A 24,362-nucleotide genomic window follows, 5' to 3' on the forward strand; every position below is an offset into this window, starting at 1 on the left:
AAAACACAGATGAACCACACTGGACTATTAGCCGCAGGATTCAAAGCATGAGAAAAACGCAGAAGTTTATTTTACAAAATTCACAGGAAATTTTTATTTTGCCATCAAAACACATCCTTATTGTTTTTCCTCATGTTTTATAGAATGGAGGGACTGTTGAGACATTTCACATGCCACTAAAGCAAAACAATATTAGTGTCAAAGTCACTGTTGTGCAGAAAACCATCTTTTCACAACATGCTTTTCTCCTTATTTTCTACAAAATAGCTTGGTATTACTCAGTTTACCTCATTTCAAATAGTGATTACTAACAAACGGAATAATCTATCGGCCTTGTGTACAATGACAAAGCATAAAATATTCCCTCGGCCTTGAAAGATGAGTGAAAACGCTCAAAATATATCTCTGTCTCTCTTCATATACATATGTTTATAGTAATTATGTGGAGAAACATGGGCAAAAAGAGTCCATTTCGCGCAGTTTTGTGGCAATAGCCCCAAAGGGGGTAAAGCCATTTGGTGTCAGAAGTGGGACGGATGCATTCCTCCCTTTCAAAACGACACGGCGGCTCAGCGGCTGTTGGCCCCAGCTTGGCCCCTCTCAAATGACAGACAGGTGGGAGGTGTAATCCCATCAGCGGGCCTGTTATCCGGCCCCCTCAGGGCCCGCCCCCGCTAAGCGACGGGGGCCCATGATTGGATGAGAGCCTCCCTGAAGTCTGATTGATGGGCTTCCCCGCGAGCATCAGCCAACTAGATGAGTGGCGAGCTGGGGAGCACAAATGTAGATGGATGTATGGCCTCGCAGGGGAAGTCAAAGCTGGGATTTTTTTTTTTTTATATATATATATATATAAAAAAGGCGCACCATTGAGGCGAATTGTGCTGGAGCGGCTTAGCTTTATCAGCTTTTGGCAACTTTTTGGAGACATTTAGCACGGAAAAGTCACTACAATGCGCCACTAAAATGTCGTGGTAATGAACTCTGGAAGCCACACAAGAAAACACAATAAGTTCAATGTCACGTTTTAATGTGATAAGCTAATGTAAAAAAAAAAAAATAAAAAAAAATCTAAAAATTGTCACCATTAAAAGTTTGACCTATCACTAAACTCACCGGAAAACATATCGTTTCAATGTGATAGTTATACAAACGTATCAAATTGAAAAATAGCATATTGACATGTGAAAATTACTCGCTGAAAACATTAGAACCATCACGTTAAAGCTTGAAACATATCAAGTTAAAACTTTTGAATTTTCATGTTTTGACCGCATTAACGCATTGAATGTTAAAATGTATTTCATACCAAGAATTTATCATGTTAAAATGTAAAAATGTGACACAAGTTTTCAACCTGACAAGGTATCATATTAAAACGTCAAAATGCGTCACATTAAAATGTAAAATTTTACACAAAAGTTTGATGATTATGTTTCAATGATAGTTTAGATATTAAATAAGTTAAAACGTAAAACATGTGGTTTTAATTTTCTCATATTTTGCTAAGATTAAACATTAGCATCTTTTAATTAGCTTCACATTTAAATCTAGTTATCATCATAGGTCATGCAGATAAATGGAAATTTAAATGGAAATGGATTTTCATTTGTTTTTTTTTAATTCTATTAAAAACAAAAAAGTAATACCATTTTAAAGATTGTATTAGTATTTAATGACAATTGATTTTAAACATAGTATCAGTCTACAATTTTATTCTCAAAAAGTATTATCAAATTGAAAAAGACAGTTTTGTTACGGTGGCACATCATTTATACGGCATCCAAAAAATAAAGTATGATCCTCACATGTCCTCTGACTTTATCATCCGCGTTATGATTCAGCGTGGGTGTACCTAATCAATTGGCCCACCCACTCTGTGAGCATATATAGCCCTAACCTGTATTTTATGTATAATTGGCTAATTAGCATATAGTTCTAATTGTATAGTATGCAAAAAGAGCAACCCACACAAGTGATTGGACGTTTCTATTTCAATTCAAAAGTGAGTTTCACTTCTATTAAAAAAAAAAAGGAGACAGCAAAGCAACCGATTGTTGCTTTGAAGCGGTCAAAAAAGTTAGATAAAAGTTTCCCACTATTGTTTTGGTTTGCTGCCGGATGGAGTAGACAGTTTTCTTCTTTTTCTTCTTTCCCCACCGCACACTTGTTGAAGTGCTGAGGCCGCCGCTTTTCGTCTTTCAATTCCTCGCGTCTCACTTTTGTCGTGGCGGTCGGTGTGGCAAAGCAACCCAGATTAAATCCATTCTTCAGTGTCCTCGAAGCTCACACTCAGCAACGCACACACACACAATACACTTGTTCACCTTCTGTGTGTGCCCGTCTTTTATTGGACGGATGTTTTTAGCGCTATTTCCTTTCACTTTGTTATTGCTCACTCGGCAAAAGTCACTCAACCTGCTGAGTATAAAAGTTCAGCTAAAAGTCAAACTGTTAGCTATTATGTTTATTATCAACAAGTTGAAAAAAAAATCTACATTTTTGGGAGTCGAGTCATTCCCCATAATTTTGACAAAACTAAATGCTGAATGAAGCCTCATTGTGAATTTTTTTTTGCTTCTTTAAATGGCACTCTTGATTGAAAAATGCAGTGAAAATGTGATACATATCCATAACATTAGCCTTTATCTTATCTTCAAAATGATGACCGCCACGGACTTGTTCAATAATTGTCTCCGATAACAGACACCCGGTATGGAGAAGGAGCCAGATGGACTGTCCTGGAAATACAAGCCCATGCAGGGCATGTATCAAATTGAAAGAGAGCCAGGAGGCCCTAACCATGACAGCACATTCAAATCCCAGGTGTAAGCTGTGCATAGAAGCCCCAGACACGGCACAGCAGGATGTAAGATACTGGCAAGGCATAAATGGACAGGAATAAACTGGAACATCTGTACTAAATATGGAATAAAGGTCCCAGAATTATTATGGAAGACACCTCCACAGGTGGTGGAGAACATCCATGCCAAGATCACCGTGAGACAATCAGTCAATCCGCTCATGGGCACAACCTCATGGGCAGGGGTTTTATTCAACTTCTACCCAGCAGCTGAAATCCAGTCCTGCTCTCTTTGGTGAACTTTGTGCCAGGAACCAATCACGTGTCTTGTAGGAGTGCCATTTGCATGTGTGTTAATAGTCTACTCATCTGTTTGGGAACCTTCACAGCGTGTTTCTTTGCAATTCAGCTTTTTTTTTTTTTCTACTAAAAAAAAAGGTAGCAAAGTATACGTGTGTGTGTGTGTGTGTGTGTACTGTATGTGTTTTTGTAGCATGATAAGCAGAGATATATGTATTGTATCGATATACAATCCAGCACTTCCGCATTGTGGCTGTCACATGACCAAATCCAAGGAACTAGTGAGTTGTGCCTTTTAAAATGCAGCCCGAGAAGACGATCTAGGTTAATTTGATATGACAGCAGATGGAAGCACAGGACAAGCCCCAACTTTGCTCGGTTCTTATTTTCACATCGGCTTTATTATTCGGAAAACCGTGTTCAGACTTTTGGGATCCCACAAATGGGAAGATGTGGGTTCTCCTATAAGCGGCCATGTTTGTTGTCGCCTTTGTGGCTCAGGTGTCTCCGAACTGCGACGAGGTCCTGGTGAACGGCAAGGAGATGCGCGGGCGTCAGCGCATGTCGGTGGCCTTCGCGTACATGCACCTGACGGCCAGCCTGTCGCTCAACGTTTGGGTGCCCAAGCTGCCTCTGCAGATCCACGTGTCCGACACCGAGCTCAGCCAGGTTAAAGGTTGGCGCGTGCCCATCACCCCCGGTGCCGCCAACGCTGCCAGCAGCAGAAGGTGAGAGGGAACAGCTCAATTTAAACTTCACAGCATTTTCGTGGTGTTTAAAGAAGACATTTAGTTTTCTATAATATCATTAGACCCGAAGAATTATTTCTCCACTCTAAATATTGAAGGGACAATAATGTAGGATTTAGCGATGAAAACTCCATTTTAAAAACCTTCTATGAAATTCAATAATATGCAGAAATATATTTAAGTATCACGTCAATGTACATTTTCTTATATACCCTAAAATTTGGACTATAAGCCTTTTTTTTTTCTCATGATTTGAGTGCTAAGGTTCATTGTCCAGTACAGCTTATCCACATTATTTTTTTTTAACAAGTCACCAAGGGGCAACACAACAAAATTGTGAAGTGTCGAACAGGCTGCTCACTACCACACCGTCCACCATAAAATTCGCAAGCGTTGACTGGTCGGTGGTGACAAAAGTGTCTGGGCCTCCTGCTCGGAACGATTACTTTTTCTTCGCTATTTTTTGGCTTTTTATCCTTCATGTTATTCTATTTTGTCCGTTACTCATTTGTCTCATCAGATTTAGCGTTTTATGTATTTGAGCTGTTGTGTCTGTTTTGGCGATGTTTTTATTTTTCTGTACAGCACTTTGGTCAGCTGTGGTTGTTTTAAAGTGCTCAACAAATAAAGTTGGATTGGATACTTCATGACCAAAATAGTTGTCGAATAATTTGATCATCAATTTGTCGTTGATTAAGCAAAACTTTTTGACAACTCCAGATTGAAATACTCTTAGCATGTTAGCACCGCTGATATTAGAAAGAAAAAAACCACATTTTTTTTCATTAACTTGGACGGTGGCGTCTTCGGACAGGCCGACAAGAGACAGCGAAGACGACGAGGACGACGAGAGGCGGGGCAAAGGATGCACCTTGCAGGTTCTCCTCTTTTCCCGCTTTTAAGCCCGAGACGACGACGGCGTTAATCGCTGACGCGTTCATTGTCCTCCAGTACCAGTACGCCCTGGTGAGGGTCCTCACGCACTTTGTGGCCGAGCCGTCCGACCCGGGAGGGGAGGTGGTCCGCATGCTGGGCGCCGACTGGCAGGCGGATATCACTCACCTGGTTCTGGATCAGCTCAAGGTACCTGATTAGATGCTGTTTGATGCAAAGCTCTTATATAGGCTCTCATGTCATTATTTGCTGAGCGATCAATGATGTCATCGATCAGTCCTGCACATTATAAGTTGTATGAAGGTTTTGCAGGGTTACACCTTTTGTATGCACTAGTGTGACCGTTCATCATAACGCATTATCGAAATTTTTGCTGTAGCGTCAGTTCTTTATTTGCTGTATTTATTTGAGGCTGTAAAGTAATTTAATTACCATCTTTTCCACACTATGAGGTGCACCTAAAAGCCTTAATTTTTTTTAAAAGCTGATGGTGCGCCTTATGATCAGGTGCACCTTATATATGGATCAATATTGAGATTGGGATTCGTAGATGAGGAATGATCTGATAAAGTAAGCTTGACCTGTTTCTTTTGTTTGTTAACAGTTGAACAAGCTTGGTCATATTGACATTGAGTTATTATGCTATTGAGAGTTTACAGGTATTTTTTGAGTTATTATTGTTATTACTTTGAGTATTACTATATCGAAAAAGTTTTAAAATATGTCATTAATTGAGGGTGTGCCTTATAATCCAGTGCGCCTTATATATGGAAAAAGTTTTAAAATATGTCATTAATTAAGGGTGCGCCTTATAATCCGATGCACATTATAGTGCGGAAAATACAGAAGAATACGGAAGGTACAATGTAGTAATTTAATTTCAGGATATTACTGTACAGGACGTTTTTGTTTTCCCTGACTAAAACTTTATGTCTGGCCAGTTCTTGAATGCCTTTCAAGGTCATTGATATTTTTGCCTGTGCATCTGTGTGAGTTTTAATTGTTAAACAATTTTATTTTATGTGTATTATGTAAATATTTTTGTTGATACTCTATAAACAAGATAAAGGTTCATGCAGTCATTGTTATGGGCATATTCCACCATCATGTGATCAGAAAGTTTATTGGTAATTTTAGAATTCGCTGATCAGCCTGGAAAATTCCGATCGTTAAAAAAGAAATAAAATTTGCCATCTTGTGGTTTTAGAAGTGAAATGAAGAATTTTAAAGTTATTTTTCATTCATCTTATAAATATGTTTTTATTTCTATACTTCATAAAATATCTAACTGTAGTTAATCAAATTTACATTTGTTTTGTTTATTCTTAGTAATTAATAGGTAAACCTTTATTTTTATGTATTTGTATTTCCACTGATGAAAAACAGCAACAAATTGGTTTACGAGGTTTTGTATTCTTGACTCTTTAGTGATTTTTTTTTATCAAAAACATTTCTAGGTAATAAACAAATGGAAAAATACGTTATACAATTGATATACAACTTAATTCAACACGCAGTATTCTTTGAATAGCCAGAGAAGTTTAAAAAAGGTTTTGTATTTTTTTGCATTATGTTTATTATTTTGTGATTTTTTTTTGTATTCAAAATATTTCTAGGTAATAAACAAATTGAAAAATACTATATACAATTGATTTTCAATTTAATGTAACATGCAGTATTCTTTACATAGCCAGACAAGTTTAAAATGGGTTTTGTATTTTTTTTGCATTATGTTTATCATTTTTTCATCATTTATTTTAACATGCAGTATTCTTTAAATAGCGAGACAAATTTAAAAATGTTTTTTATTGTTCTTTTTTTATATATTTAGTGTTGTTCTCTCCTTAAGATAATTTAACAGAAGAAAAACCTTTATTTTACTGGCTTACTCATTTCTTTATATTTACAATAAACATTTTACATGTATTTAATTTTTTTTTTTTTTTACTGGCATAAAAAATATGTATTTCTTTTTCTGATTCCTGCTGCTGCTATAGCCTAAAACAAATGATGGACAGACGGACCTGCAGACCGACAGATATATAGATAGCTTGATCGATCCATGTGTGTATAGCATATGTCTGTTGTTTTACACAGGTGGAAGATGAACGCATTGCCAAGCTCGTGGACGGCCGCATTCTGATTGGACGAGACCTAGGCATCACCACCATACAAGTACGTGCCGCGCGAACGTGGAATTTAGCCAGAATTTCCAGGGAAGGTCCCAGTTGACATTTGTGGGTGTGACATTTCAATTTTTGCCCCAACAATCTTTCCATTCACACGTGGGCTCTCGTGTGACTTTTTTCCTTGTCCCGTTGATTTGAGAAGATATCGCACTTGTCATCTTCGGGCTTTATAGTTTGGAATTGAATTGAAGTGACTAAAAAGCAAAACCGCTGCTGCAAAAGACCTTTTCTTGTGTTTTGCTCCGCAGGTCTTGTCACCTCTGTCCGATTCCATCCTAGCAGAGAAGACGGTGACCGTGTTGGACGACAAGGTAACAAAAAAAACGTGCGGCGAGCCCCGTGTATTTATTACAAGGGATTTGTCGATATAATCGGAGTCAATGGTGCCGCGCGTGAATTTTGTGCGACTGCGAGACCTGCCGAACGTTAAGGACGCCGGTACGCGTCGAATATGTCGCCACGTTTCACCCCCGGCGACTTATCGCCACTAATTGACAGCGGTAAAGCCTGCGCCGCACTCAACTGGACGCCGACGTGTCAAATGACGTCGACCCGCTTGTCTGCGCGACCTTTGCCCCTACAAGCCACGGCAGGAATAAAAATAGAAGGGGAATTTTGGGCAGGCGGAATAAGCGGCGGGCGCTCCTGTGCGCAGGTCACCATCGCCGACATGGGGGTCCAGCTGGTGGCATCGCTGTCGCTCAGTGTGGCGGCCGCCGGTGGGAATTACCAAGCCGTTCTGATGACCGCCACCGCCAGCGAACTGATGCGAGCACCGAAACAAGTACGACCGCGCAAGTTATGCAGTTACTTCATTTTGATTATATTCTCTTCAGGTTATAGTTTGTTTTTACTCTTGTTTTTTGTTACTTTATTTTTTTTTTTGTCAAAAACAAATGCATTTTTGAGCCTAAAAAAATAATACTGTTTGGTGTGATGGACTTAAAAAAAAAAAAAAGGATTTTTTCACAATTTTGTGAAAGTATGTTTTATTTTATTTATTTTTTTTAAGTTGAGTTGTGTATAATTTTTGATGAAGAAAACAGCGTTTTCAAAATAGTTTTTTTACCGTCATTATAATGTATTATCTTTTTTGTGCATGTATATTTATTCGATTTTTTTAAAGAGAATAAGAGAATAAAATTTTTAAGAATAACTTAAAAATAATAAGTATGTTTTGTGGAAAAAAGTAATTTTTTCACGTTTTTGGGCATTCAAATTGATATATTTTTGAAAAAGTATGTAGATTATTCAATGTATATTTTCGATTAATATTATTTTGATGACTGAATTTCATTATATATAAATTCATTATATATATAATTATAGTAATATTATGTATAAAAATTATAGAAATTATAATAATTATTATATTATTAAAACATGGCTGTTCATTGATAGTTTTAATAGAAAAAAACTTTGACAAATAAATCTGTAAAACATTCTAATTATATGAGGATGTAATATTTTTCACAGGGGCAAACTTATTTGATCTAACTTTTAAAACCCATGATATTAAAAAAAGCAAAAAAATGTATAAAAAAATGTATAATATAAACGTGAGTTGTTAGTCTATGGTTTTGTTTCAAATGTAAAAAGCAAAACCACATTTTGCTGCAATGTAAACTAGTTATTTATTTCTTGTGATAGCAAAATTGTAAAACAAAAAAAATGAACATCTGAGATGCCACTTCTTCTCAAAAGTCAAAACTAAGCTAGACGCTATCTGTGTGCCTGCATTCCTTTTCGCAGTTTCCATTCGAATGTCCATCATAAAATATGACCCCAGATGCGGCCCGTCTACTTTGTGAAGCTCTTATTATCAGATTACTGCATTTGCGTTATTTCGTACGGGGGAGGACCAATCGGAAATCGGAGAGTTGACTTTGTCCTGCGGGCCTCTTCGTATCTTTCCAAGGAAACTTGAGACACGCACACACGAGTAGCTGGCAGGTCGGTGCGGAAGGAGAAGCCCCGAGGTCGTAATCAGCCCGTAATCCTCCGCTGCGAACATCTCACGCTGCTTATCTGCCTTACATGATAATCACTTTCTTAATTAGCCGCATGCCTAACTTGCAGCCACTAGCGCACTCCGCTAGCTGTTTGCGAGTGTAACGTGGATCTACAGTACATCTTTATATTGCGTGTGTGTGTGGTTAATCAATGCCAGATATGCGCTACTATCTTGTTCCCGCCCTTGCTATGATTTGAGGCTGCGTTTGTTTACCTTAATTAGAGGCAGGAAGGAACTTGTTGCCATGAAAAAACACAGATCACGAAGCAGGTCTACATTTTTACAATTACTGGAAAATGATTTAGTTTGTCAGTGTGTTGTTAGATTGTCTGTCGGTTCATTATCAGCTTGTCTGGTAATTAGCGTGTTGGTTGGTTGGTTAGTCAGTCAGGCACTTTTTGCTTGGTAAGTAAGTTTTTGTCAGTCAGTAAGATGATTAGTCAGCGAGTTAGTTAGCTAACCGGTAAATTAGGCATTTTCTTGGCAAATAAGTTCATATTGTGGGTTTTTCATGGTCAGTCGGTTTGTTAGTCAGTTATTACGTTAGTTAGTTGGTTGTTTAATCTGTCACTAAGACAGTTACCCAATTAGTCATTCGGTAGCTCAGTCAGGGTTAGTTGCAAAAAGTGCTTGACTGACTAACTTGCTAGGACCAATTTCCGTACACACATGGTACACACTTTGAGCTGTTGGGTCCAGGTGGGGCACTGAAGGGGTAGGTCCAGCAGGTGGCACCGTGGTGAAAAGCGAAATGTGTTTAAAGCGTATGTGATTCCATTTCAGGAAGCAGCCATCAGCGCCTGGATCCACTACAGTGACGGCTCTGTTACGCCTCTGGACATCTACGACCCAAAAGACTTCCTGCTGTCTGCCGTGTCATTAGACGACAACGTTATCACTGTAACCAATCAGGTGGGACTTTGGTTGGTCACTCAGTTAATTATTCATTCAGTAAGTTGGCTAGTAAATTAGCTGTTGGATAGTTACTTAATGAGCTAGTAAGTTGACCAATTGGTTGTTTAGTTGGTAAGTTCACATCTCACTCAGATGGTAAGTCGATCGCCCAATTAGCTAGTCAGTGATTCACTATCCAGTCAGTCATCTCTATTCTAGTTAACAATAGAATACAGTGATCCCCTCTACTTCGCGGTTAATGGGGGGTGTCAGCCCCCCGCGAAGTCTGAAACCTGCGAAGTAGGGTATCACTTCCTAGATTTCTATGTACGCCCCAATATAGCTGCAGTAACCGTAAACAATCCTTTTTTTTTTTTTTGTATTTTTTGCCATGTCATTTCCATTCTCCTATTATTTAACATTACATTATCCTTATTAACATTATTGTATATTCATTAAATAACTAATATTACTTAGTTTGTTGAGAATTTGTTCTCAGGACTGGTTATCTGCACCAAGACTCCGGTGAAAGAGTACGCAAGTCATCACGTTGAACTTCACATTTATTTTGGCTCATGTATGGTGTATCATGTAGTATCTGTTGAATAATAAATCAACAACAATCTTAAAGTCAGTCAACTAACATATAAACACTTAATCTATGAATTTACTGTATTTTTAGCCGACATTAGCGGGTTAGCAACAACTAAGAACAACTACTAAGTATAAAGTGCAAGCTCCACACAAACGAACACATAAACACAATAAACACTCATCGCTTACTAAACATGGGCAGTAGCGTGCGTTATCGACATAAATGATGATAAACTATAAAAATGAGCTTACGGTGTCATTCACTACGTCACCATAACGCACAGAGAACTTAAAATAGGAAACGGAAATGCAACGCGACCCGACAAATTAAAAGCATGCATTTCAAAATAACAAACGTCACAAAAAACGCTTGAAGAAATCTTAACATAGTTATTAACTAATATTACTTAGTTATTTGATGAATACAGTACTGTATAATGCATTTTTTTGCTTTTTTCAATTTTTTTCCATGTTTGTGCATGTTTTGAATTATTTTTTATTTTGAAATATTTTTAATTTTTCCTGGAAAAACTCGTGAAGTACTGAGACGGCGATATCTGAGACCGCGAAGTAGGAGGGATCACTGTATTTAGGAATAAGGCTAATCAATCAACTGGATAGTTATTTAGCGACTTGTCAGTAAGTTGTTCACTCAGCCAGTAAGTTAGTTTAATCATCCATTCGGTTAGTCAGTCATGCGGTCAATGAATGTACGTCTTCCCTTGTGAGCGCTCAATGGTGGAATTGCTCCACCAGGAGCAACATTGGCCCGTGGTGGTGGCGGAAGGTGAAGGCCAGGGGGCGCTGGTGCGCGTGGAGATGGTGATCTCAGAGACGTGCCAGAAGTCCAAGAGGAAGAGCGTGTTGGCGTCAGGCGTGGGCAACGTTGCGGTCAAGTTTGGCGTCGCCCGGGGCGACGGAGTTCCGGAGGAAGGCGCCGGGGCGGAAAACGGCACCGAGCAGCTGAGAGCTGGAGACGCAGCTGAGTGGGACTCCAAAAATGTGGGCGTGGCTGCAGACCGGGAGGAAGGCGCCATGAGGAAGGTGGGACGACAGCAAAATTCTTAATTGACCGCTACGTGAAATCGGCTTTGCAAAATGAACAAACGAGCCAGAGCTCATGATTCTAAAATACATCAAATCTAAAACAAGATGAAAGAGTTTACAAGAATGACCATTTCTGACTTGACGATTATCCGTCCGCTCGTCAGGTCAGCTTAACGACCAAGAGCACCGTGACGCATCGGGCGTCAGGCGGGAAAGCAGGCGGCAGCGGGCGGGGCGGCGCCGGAGGTCCGAGCAGGGCGGGAGACTACGCCGGCTCCCCGGCGCAAGTGGAGGTGCCCGGGCCTTCAGACGGCGAGCTGACTCAGACCACCCGGGGGCTGTCGGACCTGGAGATCGGCATGTACGCCCTCCTGGGGGTCTTCTGTCTGGCCATCCTCGTTTTCCTCATCAACTGCGTCAGCTTTGCCTTCAGGTAAGGTTTCTCTTTCGCTCTGTTGAGGCGAGAGTTCGAGTACACTCTACCATTTACAAAAGAAGGTTTGAAAACAGGTTAAGGATTTCAAAATGGGGTTTCAAACAAAGGTTTTATTTCCGATCAGGGTTACCATTCGGGTTAGGGTTTCAAATTAGGGTTCAAAACTAGTGTTCATTTTTCAAAGCTGGGTTTGACACTAAGATCAAAGTTTCAAACAAGTGTTTAAACTGGACTTAGGGTTTCAGGTAAGGGTTGGGACTTTAAAGTAGCATTTTAATTTAGTAATAGGGTTTTAAAATGGGTTTTGAAATGAGGGTTAAGGTCTCAAAATAAGGTCTGAAATTGAAAGAATCTCAAATAAAAGTCGGGGTATTTAGCTTTTGAAACTGTGGTAGGCGCTTCAAAATAGGGTTTCAAATCAGGTTTTGAAAATAGGATTGCATTTTAATATAGGGTTTAAAGCTTGTGTTGCGATTTCAATGTAAGGTTTAAAACCAGGGGTTCAAATTTGGGTTTTCAGACGGGTTGGGGTTTCAGAGTGGGCTTTCAAACCAGGATTAGGGTTTAAATTAGGTGTTGAAACAAATCTTACTTTTTCAAAGTAGCGTTTTGAATCTACGATTACGGTTTCAAAACAGGGTCATGGATTCAAACTAGGGATATGGTTTCAAAATCTAGTTTCGAATAGATTCAGGTTTCAAAGTGGGGTTTCTGTTTAGATTTAAGAGTTCAATGTAATGTAATGATCCAAACTAGCCTCAGGGTTTGAAATTAGTCTTTCAAATTAGGGTTAGATTTTCAATATAGGGTCCGAAACTGGAGTTGGGGTTTCAAAGTATGGTTTAAAACCACGGTTAAGGATTCTAGGCATAATTTCAGAGAAAAACGTGTTTTTCAAATTATGGTTTGGTAGTAATGTTCCAAACTAGGGTTAAGGTTTCAAAATAGGGTTTGAAACCAGAGTTAGTTTTTAAGGTAGCAAAAAATGATATTAGTAATATTAGACTGAGGATTTTTTTGAAATGCATTTCTGGCGTTTGTGGCGCAGATACCGCCACAAGCAAGTGCCCGTGTTGGAGACGGGCGGCAACATGAACCACGCCCACGACTGGGTTTGGCTGGGCAACGAGGCCGACCTCCTGGCGGACCGCCCGGACCACGCGGACCCGTGTCCCGGGGCGCTCCCCGACGAGTGCACCACCATCATTGACCGAGGCGAGGACGCCTATGAGGAGAGCAAGTACCTCCTGAACGGGGCGGGTACCGCCATGGCCGTGGCCGCCAACCGGGGCGGCGGGGGACACCGGGGCGTCTCCCACAGCCAGACCTTACCCCGGGCCCTCCCGGACCCCCACCAGTGCCTTTCCGCCATCACCGCCGCCCGACACGACCCCGAGCATCTCAACAACTCCCCCAGGGCGTCCGCCAAACGCAAACGAGTCAAATTCACCTCGTTCGCCACCGTGCTGCCCAACGACCGCCGCCAGGGCGGGGCCGGGAGCGGCGGCCCCTACGCCAACCCCTCCGTCCTTCTCGGGACGGGCGGCGAGGACGACATCAAGTGGGTCTGCCACGACGTGGACGCGGGCCACTCGGAAATCAGGAGCTACATGGAGAGGCTGCAGGACAATTTGTGACTATGTGGCGGGTGGGACGGACCGGCGGATGACCGGGGGGACCGAGAGGGGCGGGGAGAGGAGATTTTCTGCCGCGATTTGGACGCGGGCCAGTCCCAACTCAGGAGTTGAGGCTGCTAGACAATTGGTGACCGCGCCGAGAGACGGGCCGTCGAATGGCGGAGCAGAGGGGGATGGGGGCGGTGCGAGCGGGGATGCGGCGCCCGATAGGAACCAGGCATGCGGGTCCGGGTGAACCCATCAAGACAATTCACCTGTGATGCCTTTCGGAGCGTGGGAAGGACGGGGAGGACTGGCCGAGGATGTCGCGCAACACAAACAGGAAGTTGAAAGTCAAGCTAATGCAATAAAAGACAAGAATACAAAACGAGTGAGTAAAACAGAAACATTCTTTTCATCTGTAGGGCCTGGCGGGACGAGTGTACAAAGCCACCGAGTCCTCCCTTTTTTGCCATTACCATTACCATTGTGCTTTTCACAATAAGTCACCATTCGCATAAAAAACTTTTTTTTTATGTTGCAGATTTATTTATGGTTTCGTACAATAGATCGGATTTAGGATCTGTTTTTTAATCTTTAATCAATTTTTCATTTCCTGTCTACAATGTAAAAGCTTTTACCATCAAAATTGTGAGAAATACAATTTGCACAAGTAGGGACAGGAAGTGAGTAAAACAACTTTTGTTCTGTAGGGCACGCTACTATGAAGTTGGCCTTTTTTGTTGCAATCGCAAGGTAACCTTTGTGTTTTTCGAGACGAGAGTTCAGACTCGCATTCAAATATTTTATGATGTCATTTTATTTATTGCTGCATAAAAGTGGTTAGGTTAAGGATTTATTTGGAATATTCTCCTTTGCCATCCCCAAAATTGTTCGATGAAGTCATTTCCTGTCTTCAAAGTAAAAGACTTTGGCATCAGACAATGGAGGAAAATGAGCCTGGACTCATACTTGCACAATTAGCAACAAGAAGGGATGTCACTTCCTGTTGTTTCATACAAAAAAAAAAAAAACTTCCAGCCAATGACGGCTCTCCCTGCTCTCTGTCGACTGCTCCCATTGGTTGAAAAGAAAAGCGAAACTATTGCGAGACAATGGACCTTTTTTCAAAAGTAAATTTGAATTATTTTTAGTTTGATTTTGAAATATAGTCTGGTTTGATCTGTGTTCTTTGCAAGTGTTTTAGACCTTCATTTTAGAAAAGAATTCTGATTATTTATTTAAATTAAGCACTGAGGTGAGGCTGGGCGTTAACATTGGGTGGGTGCTCACCGCTGTTTTATGTTAAAAGCTCAGGTGATGATGCAGAGAACAACAACATAGAGACAACTACTTTGTTTGGACGGCAATATTTATTATTTGTAAGTGTTAATGAGTCAGAGTGCCATGTAATCAGATGTTGTAAATAAATAAACATGAGCTCCAACAACATGAGATCATGTCACAACTTTTTCACGTCCTGCAAAACGGTCAAAAATCATCACTTTAATTGATCATTATGTAGCATTGTCTGCATATGTATTCATTTGCATTTTGTACCATTTTGAGAAAAAAAATGCAATAACTCTCGCTTGACTATATCTCCATCGGACAATTTCACACAGAACCCAGCGAGACGATAAATTCCCAAAGGTTGAGTCACGTTTCTTTTATGCAAAAACTCCAAATTGATTTTTTACATGCAAAGTACTATCACCAAATTTAAAAACATCCGTTTTTTCAATCATTTGCCTTTTACACAGACATAAATGTTTCATACAGTTGTCCTGCATATGAGTAATGAGCCTTTCATGTGAAGATGCCGCAAAATGCTCATTGTATGCAAAACTGTGCAAAAGGTCACCTTAAACGCAACAACTATTAATCATTAGCCCGTTCACACAGATACCCTCAATGCTCATTTTACGTTTGAAAACTGTTGGGTCCGCAGCACTTGGGACCCATCAGAAGAGTTTGGAGTCCCAAAAATTGCACAAAAAAAACAATTAAGTCCAAGGTTCAAACTGCATATACTGGACGTGAGCAAAAACCAACAGATATTACCAAATGACACGGTAAAATGCATTCAAATAATAGAATGAACTTACATGTAGCATCCGTCATCGTTTTAACATCGTAACCACTGATTAACAGTCCATTTTGGTGGAAAAGTCCGCTTTTTACTTTGAGTGATTGATTAGTTTCAACATGTCTGTTTTGTTCCTCTTCTCGAGCTTCTGGGGTGCTCCATTTCTGCTTCTTCTGCTCATTGTTACCTGATTGTGTATTATTCGACTTGTTACTGATGCTAAAAAAACAAAAATTGCAGTTTACTTTGTTTCGGCCTAAAAATAACACTTTTTTTTTTTTTTTTTAGAAGGGGGGGGATTTAAAAGAAAAAGAAAAACAGATCCCAGATTGTAAGGACAAATACATACTTAATGGTTTAAAAATTTGGCCACTGCAAATCAGTACTGTAAAGGGAGCCAGACAATGCTTTAAAATAAAATGTGGGCTATCAAGTATTGTATGAAACAAATGGTATTGTCACACTTTTATTTTGAAGGTACTCCCGTAAGCAAGGTCGTGACAACGATCTAATTGTAATTTATTTGATCGACTTGACCTCACGCTGTGAGCAGAATTCAATGTAATGAAAGCCGCGTTCTTTTTTTCTCGATTGGCGTTCTTTTTGCCGCGAGATCAAAACAAACATGGCGGACGTAGTTGTCAAAATGTTTGTAAGTGGTCAAGCGTTGAATGAAAGAGTGGATGAATGATGATTCATATTTTGATGTCAAAAAAGGATGTGTCCAACGGATGATTTGAAAGTATGCGTCCTCGTCAAAAAAATGATGCGTCTGGGACGCAGGCAAACGAGGGGAATGGACCTTGCAAAAAAATATGAACTTTTTAAGCACGAATGCAGGGACCTCACAAAATGTTCCTGAATAAAAGTGAGGAACAATGAAATGTACAATATTTCAGTCCCGAAAAAAAAGGTCCTTGGATCGTCACAAGATGTGGAGAAAACGGAAAAAAAAAAGTGTGTGTTCATAAAATGACAAGCAAATCAACAAAATTGCTGTTTTTACACAATGGTGAAAAAGCCACTTTTCACATTGAGGTTGTGAGGAGATGCTCTCATGGCCGCATTTTCTTCCATCTAGCAAAATTATGCTAACGCTAATGCTCACTGTTTTATAACATAAAAACTGTTCTGATAATCATAATAATAGTAATTTGAAATATAACGGGTGAAAACACTCTAGTTTCCATTAGAGCGAAGAATTACGGCAGCTAAGCACCCCCCACAAACATAAAAACTGTTCAGAAGTTGCATTTGTTTGTTTCATTTAAAAAAAGCTTGTGCTCTTACCTCTTACTGTTTTGTAGATTTGGCCAAAATCTAGCAGTCACGGGGTGCTTTTTTTTTTTTTTTTTTTTTTTTTTAGTGTTGATTTGAAGTTTCTTTGTCGATTCAGTGTATTCTTTGTGCATTTCTAATCATATTTTTTTAAAAAAAACATTCTGATTTCAGTTCAAAAACTATTCACTTATATATATATATATATATATATATATATATATATATATATATATATATATATATATATATATATATATATATATATAGTATATATAAAAATATAAATAAATATATATAAAATATATAAATAAATATAACCAATATATATATATATATATATATATATATATATATATATATATATATATATATATATATATATATATATATTATACTTTTTGTCTTTTGTGAGTGCAACCTGACTCCTGACAACTATATCAGATCATGACAGTTTCAAACTTGAGTTAGGGTTTGAAATTAGGGCTTGGTTTCCAAAATATGCAAATGCAAAATGGCTTCCAAGGAAGAATTTAAACAAGGAATGTGATTTCAAAGTAGGCTTTTAAGCACGGGCTCAGGCACATTTGTAGGTTTATTAAAAGACAAATAAAGAACAAAAAGTGTTTTTATTTTCATAAGTACATATAATATGTATACAAGTACATATGTACTTGTATATATATATATATATATAGGGTTAGGGTTAGGGTTAGGGTTAGGGTTAGATATATTGATATATAGGGTGTATATATTACACTTATATACTCATGTATTATATATATAAATACCATATTTTCCGCACTATAAGGCGCACCTAAAAGCCTTATTTGTTTTAAAAAGCTGATGGTGTGCCTTATAATCAGGTGCGCCTTATATATGGATCAATATTGCGATTGGGATTCGTAGATGAGGAATTATCTGATAAAGTAAGCTTGACCTGTTTCTTTTGTGTGTTTACAGTCGAACGAGGTTGGTCATATTGACATTGGCTTAATATGCTATTGAGAGTTTAGAGTTATTATTTGAGTTATTATTGTTATTACTTTGAGTATTACTATAATGTGATTGACAAAGTTTTAGAATGTGTCATTAATTGAGGGTGCGCCTTATAATCCAGTGCGCCTTATATATGGAAAAAGTTTTGAAATATGTCATTAATTGAGGGTGCGCCTTATAGTGCGGAAAATACGGTACATATAATAAAAGTACATATAATGCCATTCTGTTTCATTAGGTTCGAAAATGAAATCAGTCAAACGCGATCCGTTATTGTCTACACAGTGTCGAAGGCCAAAGCTCCGAAGCCGGTGACCCATATCGAGATCGTGTTAAGTGTTAACGCGTTAAGTGCAAACGGAACACTCGTTGTGTTGCATTTTCAGATTTGTTTGTTTTTGATAAACGTTTCCACAATGAAAGATCAATGTTCACCATGGCACTATAAAAAAACAAAACGAAAAGGCATTATATGAAAAAAAAGGCATTATATGTACGTTTCGAAAATAAAAACACTTTTGTTTCTTTACTTTATTTGTCTTTTATTAAACTTGATTATTTTGACTGACATTTGTTTGTGTGTGTGTGTCCATGCTAGTGTGATAAAATAAATGCCACAGGTGTTTTTCATAACCTATTCCAAGGTCACACCATGGCCCCAATGAGGCCTGTACATAAAAAGTGTGCCTTATCATTGTAAAAAAAACATTGGGTGAACACAACAAACACATCTTGTGCCAAAAAAATAACAAACAGAACATTTGCAACATCTTCTCGCCTTCCGGTGGAGCTCAGTGCTACCACGCATGTTGCGCTACAACATACCACTGCATTCCAAGCATGCAACTTGCCTTAAAAAAAAAAAAAGACACTTTAAAATGTCTGACAGTGGATGATTGTAAACCTACAACAGTAAAGAACATCTGGAAAAGTAGCGCTGTGGCGCCTTAAGAGCACCTTTAGACCTCTGCCTGACAGCGCAATGATGGTCTGGTAATTGCCGCTGTGCCGCCGTCAGTCCAGGGGAAAAAAAGGTCCGTCACAAAGCAGCCAAAGTAGTTTTCCGAATGCAAGCGGCGGAACTGATGGGAACCACTCCACCTCCATCTACCCCTCTCCCCCCTACATTTATTTGACTTTCTTTCAGCCATTTTCTGTTATACACACCGCATTTCAAATGTGGATATTTTTCCTGATAATTGTAGCATAGGTGGCGCCGCTCCACTCCTGCACTCACCTACCTGTCAGGTGTCACGTGTTTGTTGGTCTGGACCAGGGAGGTCAAACACAATTTAATCGAGGGCCGAATTGCACTTTTGGTTTCTGTCCGTGTGATCAGTAGATATTTACCTAGTTTTGAAATCAGACGGCTGTAAAAACTGCTCCAAAGGGTTGTTGGTAACAACAAATGTGTGTTGCTTTCTAAAAAAAACATTTTAAAGACAAGTTGCAAATTATTACTCTTATTATCATTGTTATTATTTGCAGAGCAACCAAGCGCACTGCGCGGCTTGGTTGCCATCGTGAGGCCTTCTAGCAGGCCTTACAGTTTCCAACTCGTGATCTGATTGGTTAATCTATCTATATGCTCCTCCGCCCACACTGTTGATTGTGAAGGCCTCGGGCAGATTTCGTACAGCCTGGTGACACACGTTAGCTGAATTTTGATTGGATAAAAAAACTCAAACCTAAAACTACAACACTGGAAGGAGCGTAACCAAATAAATGTAATATGATATGAAAAGAACAGAATATGGGGAATAATTTTATATTCGAAGTCTTTTTTTTTATAAGTGATTATTGAAAAAGGTTGGGGTATTTATTCAAACAAGTAATTCTTTGGCGTCGGTTTGGAAATACTAAAAATGAAGTAACTTTTCCAGTAAATAAAAGCAATAGGTGCATTCTATTTTGCCGTCGGGAAAACCAACAAAGACGCATGAGCAGTTGCGTTTGACCTTAGGAAGATTCCCACTTGTTCATGATTTTAGCTAAGCTGAACATGCTTGTTGAGCTATTTGTCCCCAGTAATAATCAGTGACATTTGCCCGCATTGCTATGGCAACGCAGTGGGCGGGTCAGCTTTTAAAGCGCGGAAAAAGGCCGTTTAATAGCGCCGCTCGTCAAACAGAAGAAGAAGTGTCATTATCCTCGTTCATCTTCATTAAGCGACGTCTTTCGCACGTCACGTCACATGTTGAGTGCTCTCGACACAACAATAAAAGTTGAACAAAGATGAATTTCGGCCAGTCATCACAGAATTGGGATTTTGGAGCTGATGGTCGACCGATCAGCAAATTGAAAAGTGACAAGGTACGCTAACTCATCTGGCCAGAACATGGAGAAATTTACCCAATCTAATGAACAACTTAAGCCGATTTCTTTCTTAGTTTCTTTCTTTATTTGTTGCATTATTTGTATCTTTCTTGCTTTTTACAGTTTCACTTTCTCTGTTTCTTTTCCTTCCATTATTTTTTCTTTTTTAAGCAATATAGATGCTTTATTTCTGTCTTAGTTTCTTTATTTGTTTGATTATTTGTCTCTTTCTTTTTAGTTTCACTTCCCGTGTTTTTTCTTTTTTTTCTATTTATTTTCTTCTATTATTTTTCTTTTTTAATCAATAGAGATCATTTCATTCTTGTTTCTTTGTTTCTTTGTATTTTAAGTTTCACTTTTTTTTTTCCTTCTCTTTTGTTTCCTCCCATTATTTCCCTTTTTATCAATATGATCCTTTCTTTCTTTCTTTCTTTCTTTCTTTCTTTCTTTCTTTCTTTCTTTCTTTCTTTCTTTCTTTCTTTCTTTCTGTCTTTCTTTCTTTCTTTCTTTCTTTCTTCTTTCTTTCTTTCTTTCTTTCTTTCTTAATTTACGTTTGTTTCTTCTCTTCTAATTGCTTTTTTCTATTGCTTCTTTTATTTTTTGCTTTCTTTTTCTTTTTCATTTTCAGTTTGTTTCTTTCTCTTCTAATTGCTTTTTTCTATCGCTTCCTTTATTATTTGTTTTTTTTTCATTATTTTGCTTTCGCTTTTCTTTTTCTTTTCCCTTCTCTTTTTCTTCCTTCTATCTTTCTTATTTTCAATTCTTTCTCTCTTTTTCTTTCTTTCATATTTTTCTATCACTTTTCATTTTTATCATCTTTTCTTTCTTTTACTTTCTTTTCCTCTTTTTTCTTTTTGTTGTTCTTTGTTGTCTTCTTTTTCTTTCATTTCTATCTTTTTTCTCTCATTTCCCTTTTTCATTTTCTCACCTTTTCTCTTTTCCTGTCATTATTTCACTTTTCTATCACTTTTTTTTCCCACTTTCTGGATCTCCCTTTCCTTTTCCTTTTTGTTTCATTACTTTTCTCTTTTTACTTGTCTTTTTTCCCTTTCTTTTGATTTTGTTCTTGTTCTGATTTAGTCCCAAAGTCCCGGGCACTCTCCATCCTGGCGTCCAGGTGACTAATGGAATGACACCACAACAATGGGCCATTGTGTTTTATTGAGCCCTTCTCCTGATCCTCCTCCTCTCTTTCTTCTCTCTATTTTTCCTGCGCTGGGCTGTAAAGAAGGCTCGATGAATGGATGAACGAGGGAGCGCACCGTGGACCGAGCGACAAACGGGAGAGTGTAATGAAGGAGGGTAAATGTAGAACAAGAAGGAGTGAGGCGGCTGATGACGGATAATGGGATAATGGCGCTAAAAGAAAAAAAAAAAACAGGGAAAATTGCGGTTGATGGAAAAGAGGAGAGCGGGAGGTAAAAGGAGGAAGAGGAGCACATAAAAGGATGAATAGATGTGAGTAACGCGCGGTCAGTGTTTCAGGGCGAAATCGATGCTTGATTAATATTAATTCCCTTGGCCCTGGCAGGTGGGCGGGGCTAAAGCCAACACTTCCTACCGAGATTGATCGGGGCCAGGGCACCAAGGGCGCGCTAACATTGCCCACCCCCAATTACTCATGCTCGCGACGTGCTGAAGATGTTGATGAACTTCACAAAACCCAGCGAGCCGAGCACAAACAATTTGTTAGTCAAAAACAGATCTGGCTCTCCGTAAGAATTTGGGCGGGGAGGGTGTCTGATGGAAAAATTTAAATAATTCTTGAAGTAATCCAACAAATATGATTGTTTTTCCTATGAACAATACAAAGCGCAAAGCGAGTTTACTCTGGCGCCCTGCAGATATAGATAGCAGTAGTGATGGGAATGTAAAAAATAGGAAAAAAAAATCTCAAGTGGTTCATGAGGCTTCTTTCTCCCATCAATTGTGTAGCATCTTGTCTGTGAAAAAGGACCTTCTCGGGAAAGATCACTGACACGTCCGAGTCCAGAGCTCTGCTTCTGTGTGGGGTCCCTCAAGGATCAATATTAGGTCCATGTTTATTCATTCACTAAATATGGATAAATACACCACTTTTTATTGTTATGCAGATTATCATGTCACACTGAAATCTGGTTCCATCCAAATTTTATGATGAAAGTATTGTACTGCTGGAAAATAACATCTTGTAGCTTTAAAACTCCAAGTTATAAGTGATGATTAAAAAGCTCACCATGCCCACAAAGTAAAAGGGTTCACAATAAACCGGTCGATCGTGAACGTAATTCACAGCTAGGATAATTCATTGCAATTCATTGCTCGCCATAAATTTTTGATGATTGAGGAAATAAAATTCAATTACAGTATTTGGATCATGCCATATTGATTGAGCAATTGTAAATATATCTTAAATGTTTTAAAGCTGTCCGCTGAAGGACGAAGCTAATATTGCTAATGTCGATGAAAAAAATAAAAAAATTGCAGTGACCCAAAAAGTAGATGGTGATGCAAAAATATTTGGACATTACCTGCCCAAAAGTATATTTTTTCGAACAAATATCGGAATTCCTCAAATATAAGAAACACTTTTTTTCCAAAAATGAAGGCCAAAAGTATGGATGCATCCTGTGAATGGTAACTTATTTATGTTTAATTTTTTTCTTATTCTACATTCATTTTAGGAAGACTGATCCATCAGCCATATGCCAATTTCTGACATTATGCATTTTAATACTGGCCGTATTCTTACTTCCAAGAATGATGGTAACAAGATGAGCTAGTGGTCGCACGTCAGTTGGCTGTTAACAGCCAGTGCCTGTTTCAGTTAACAACGGCTCGTGTTAGCTGATCCCTTATTTTCATCAACTGAAGCAAGCAGACTGAACCAACGTCGGAGTCCGTCCTTGTTCACACACAAGAATATTACTACATTACTAAACTGAGTGTGCCTCCTATACACAGTGACATAAAAAACCACAAGAATTTCACCCTAAAATTAATGATGCGACCTATATACAAGTGCATCCTATGTATGGGGAATTATGGTATTCACAGTTTTCTTGATTGAATAAACATATTTTTCGTAGTTTAATTAACCAAGGTCTTGGATGTTATTGAAATTTTGTCCAGTAAGAGAAGAGTTTTATTCTGCCAAGGGTATAAAAGCGGGCGCTTGGTGTGTGCGCTTTATGGGAGGGATTGTCGCCACGGCTATTGTGTGTCGATTTGTGCGCCTGTCGCCAGTTTTTATTGTCACAGCAAGTCATCCGCTGTGCACCCTCTTCTATTTGTTACCTTTATGTCCCCCTTTTTTTATTTGAATCAATTGGTATCTTCCTTACAATTGGTCCCATTTGCTCCTTTCGCTGGTTTGCCTTTACAGCTCGTTTTGAAACCGGCCCGCTGCCAAATTTGTTGGGTGTCGGGCTTGCTCGAGAACCGACCTTGCGGGGTTGACTTATTAAAGTTTCGGGTTTTATGGTGAGGCGTTAAACTATGTCTGCACAAAATACGGTGAAAGTCAAGGAGAAAATCGCAAGGAAATGACCAAAATGACCCAAAAAATAACACAATAGCAACGGCAATGGCTGACGTAAAATTATGTGTCAAGCATTTTCTTGAGATTTTTTTTGTTGGTATATTCATGATAAACATGTCTACCAAATTTCATGTTGCAAAGTGCCATTGGCTTTGCGGGCTTAAAGTTGCTCATTTGGGTAAAAATCGCAGACTTCCTATGTTTTTCAAGCGTTGTTCTAAGACTTTTTTTTTCAGGTTTATTCTCGATACACAGGCCTTTCATAATTTCACATTGCTAAATTACATGTGTTTTGGGGCAGGATCACTGCCAGTGAGCAAAATAATCTTAAAATGGTGATCTACTAAATTTCAGGTATGAGAAAGTGGTGATTCTTCAAAAGTTCTCTGGAACAATTTTGTCTTTGCAGAAGCAATGGAAACGGCCCCGTCAATACAACTGAAAGAAAACCTCTTTTGTGGCTCTATTCATCACAGACCTCCTGACTATTTTTTACATTATTTAACTGTCACAATTTAGGGTTTGACCCAAAAAGGTCTGGTTCAAATCAAAGGGGTTTACTAAGTGTTTTAATTTTTTGCGGGGCTGCTCATAATAGACATGCCTACGGAATTCCATGGCACT

The 24,362-nt window shown here is 38.8% G+C and overlaps 1 protein-coding gene across 1 annotated transcript in view; it reads left to right on the plus strand.

Moving 5' to 3' along the window:
• LOC148429099 (transmembrane protein 132D) overlaps positions 1-14,986 on the plus strand; it is a 172,691-nt gene extending 157,705 nt beyond the window's left edge. The window contains exons 7-16 of the mRNA XM_088413848.1: positions 3,605-3,831; positions 4,667-4,730; positions 4,804-4,935; positions 6,844-6,921; positions 7,184-7,246; positions 7,591-7,719; positions 9,733-9,861; positions 11,194-11,481; positions 11,649-11,917; positions 12,969-14,986. Of these exons, the coding sequence (XP_088269974.1) occupies positions 3,605-3,831; positions 4,667-4,730; positions 4,804-4,935; positions 6,844-6,921; positions 7,184-7,246; positions 7,591-7,719; positions 9,733-9,861; positions 11,194-11,481; positions 11,649-11,917; positions 12,969-13,557 (1,968 nt within the window). The 3' untranslated portion in view covers positions 13,558-14,986. The remainder of the gene's footprint in view (positions 1-3,604; positions 3,832-4,666; positions 4,731-4,803; positions 4,936-6,843; positions 6,922-7,183; positions 7,247-7,590; positions 7,720-9,732; positions 9,862-11,193; positions 11,482-11,648; positions 11,918-12,968) is intronic.
• Positions 14,987-24,362: the final 9,376 nt, after the last annotated feature.

The sequence above is a fragment of the Hippichthys cyanospilos genome, chromosome 1, assembly GCF_059441005.1.
Source record: "Hippichthys cyanospilos isolate Australia breed blue-spotted pipefish chromosome 1, RoL_Hcya_1.0, whole genome shotgun sequence".
NCBI lineage: Eukaryota > Metazoa > Chordata > Actinopteri > Syngnathiformes > Syngnathidae > Hippichthys > Hippichthys cyanospilos.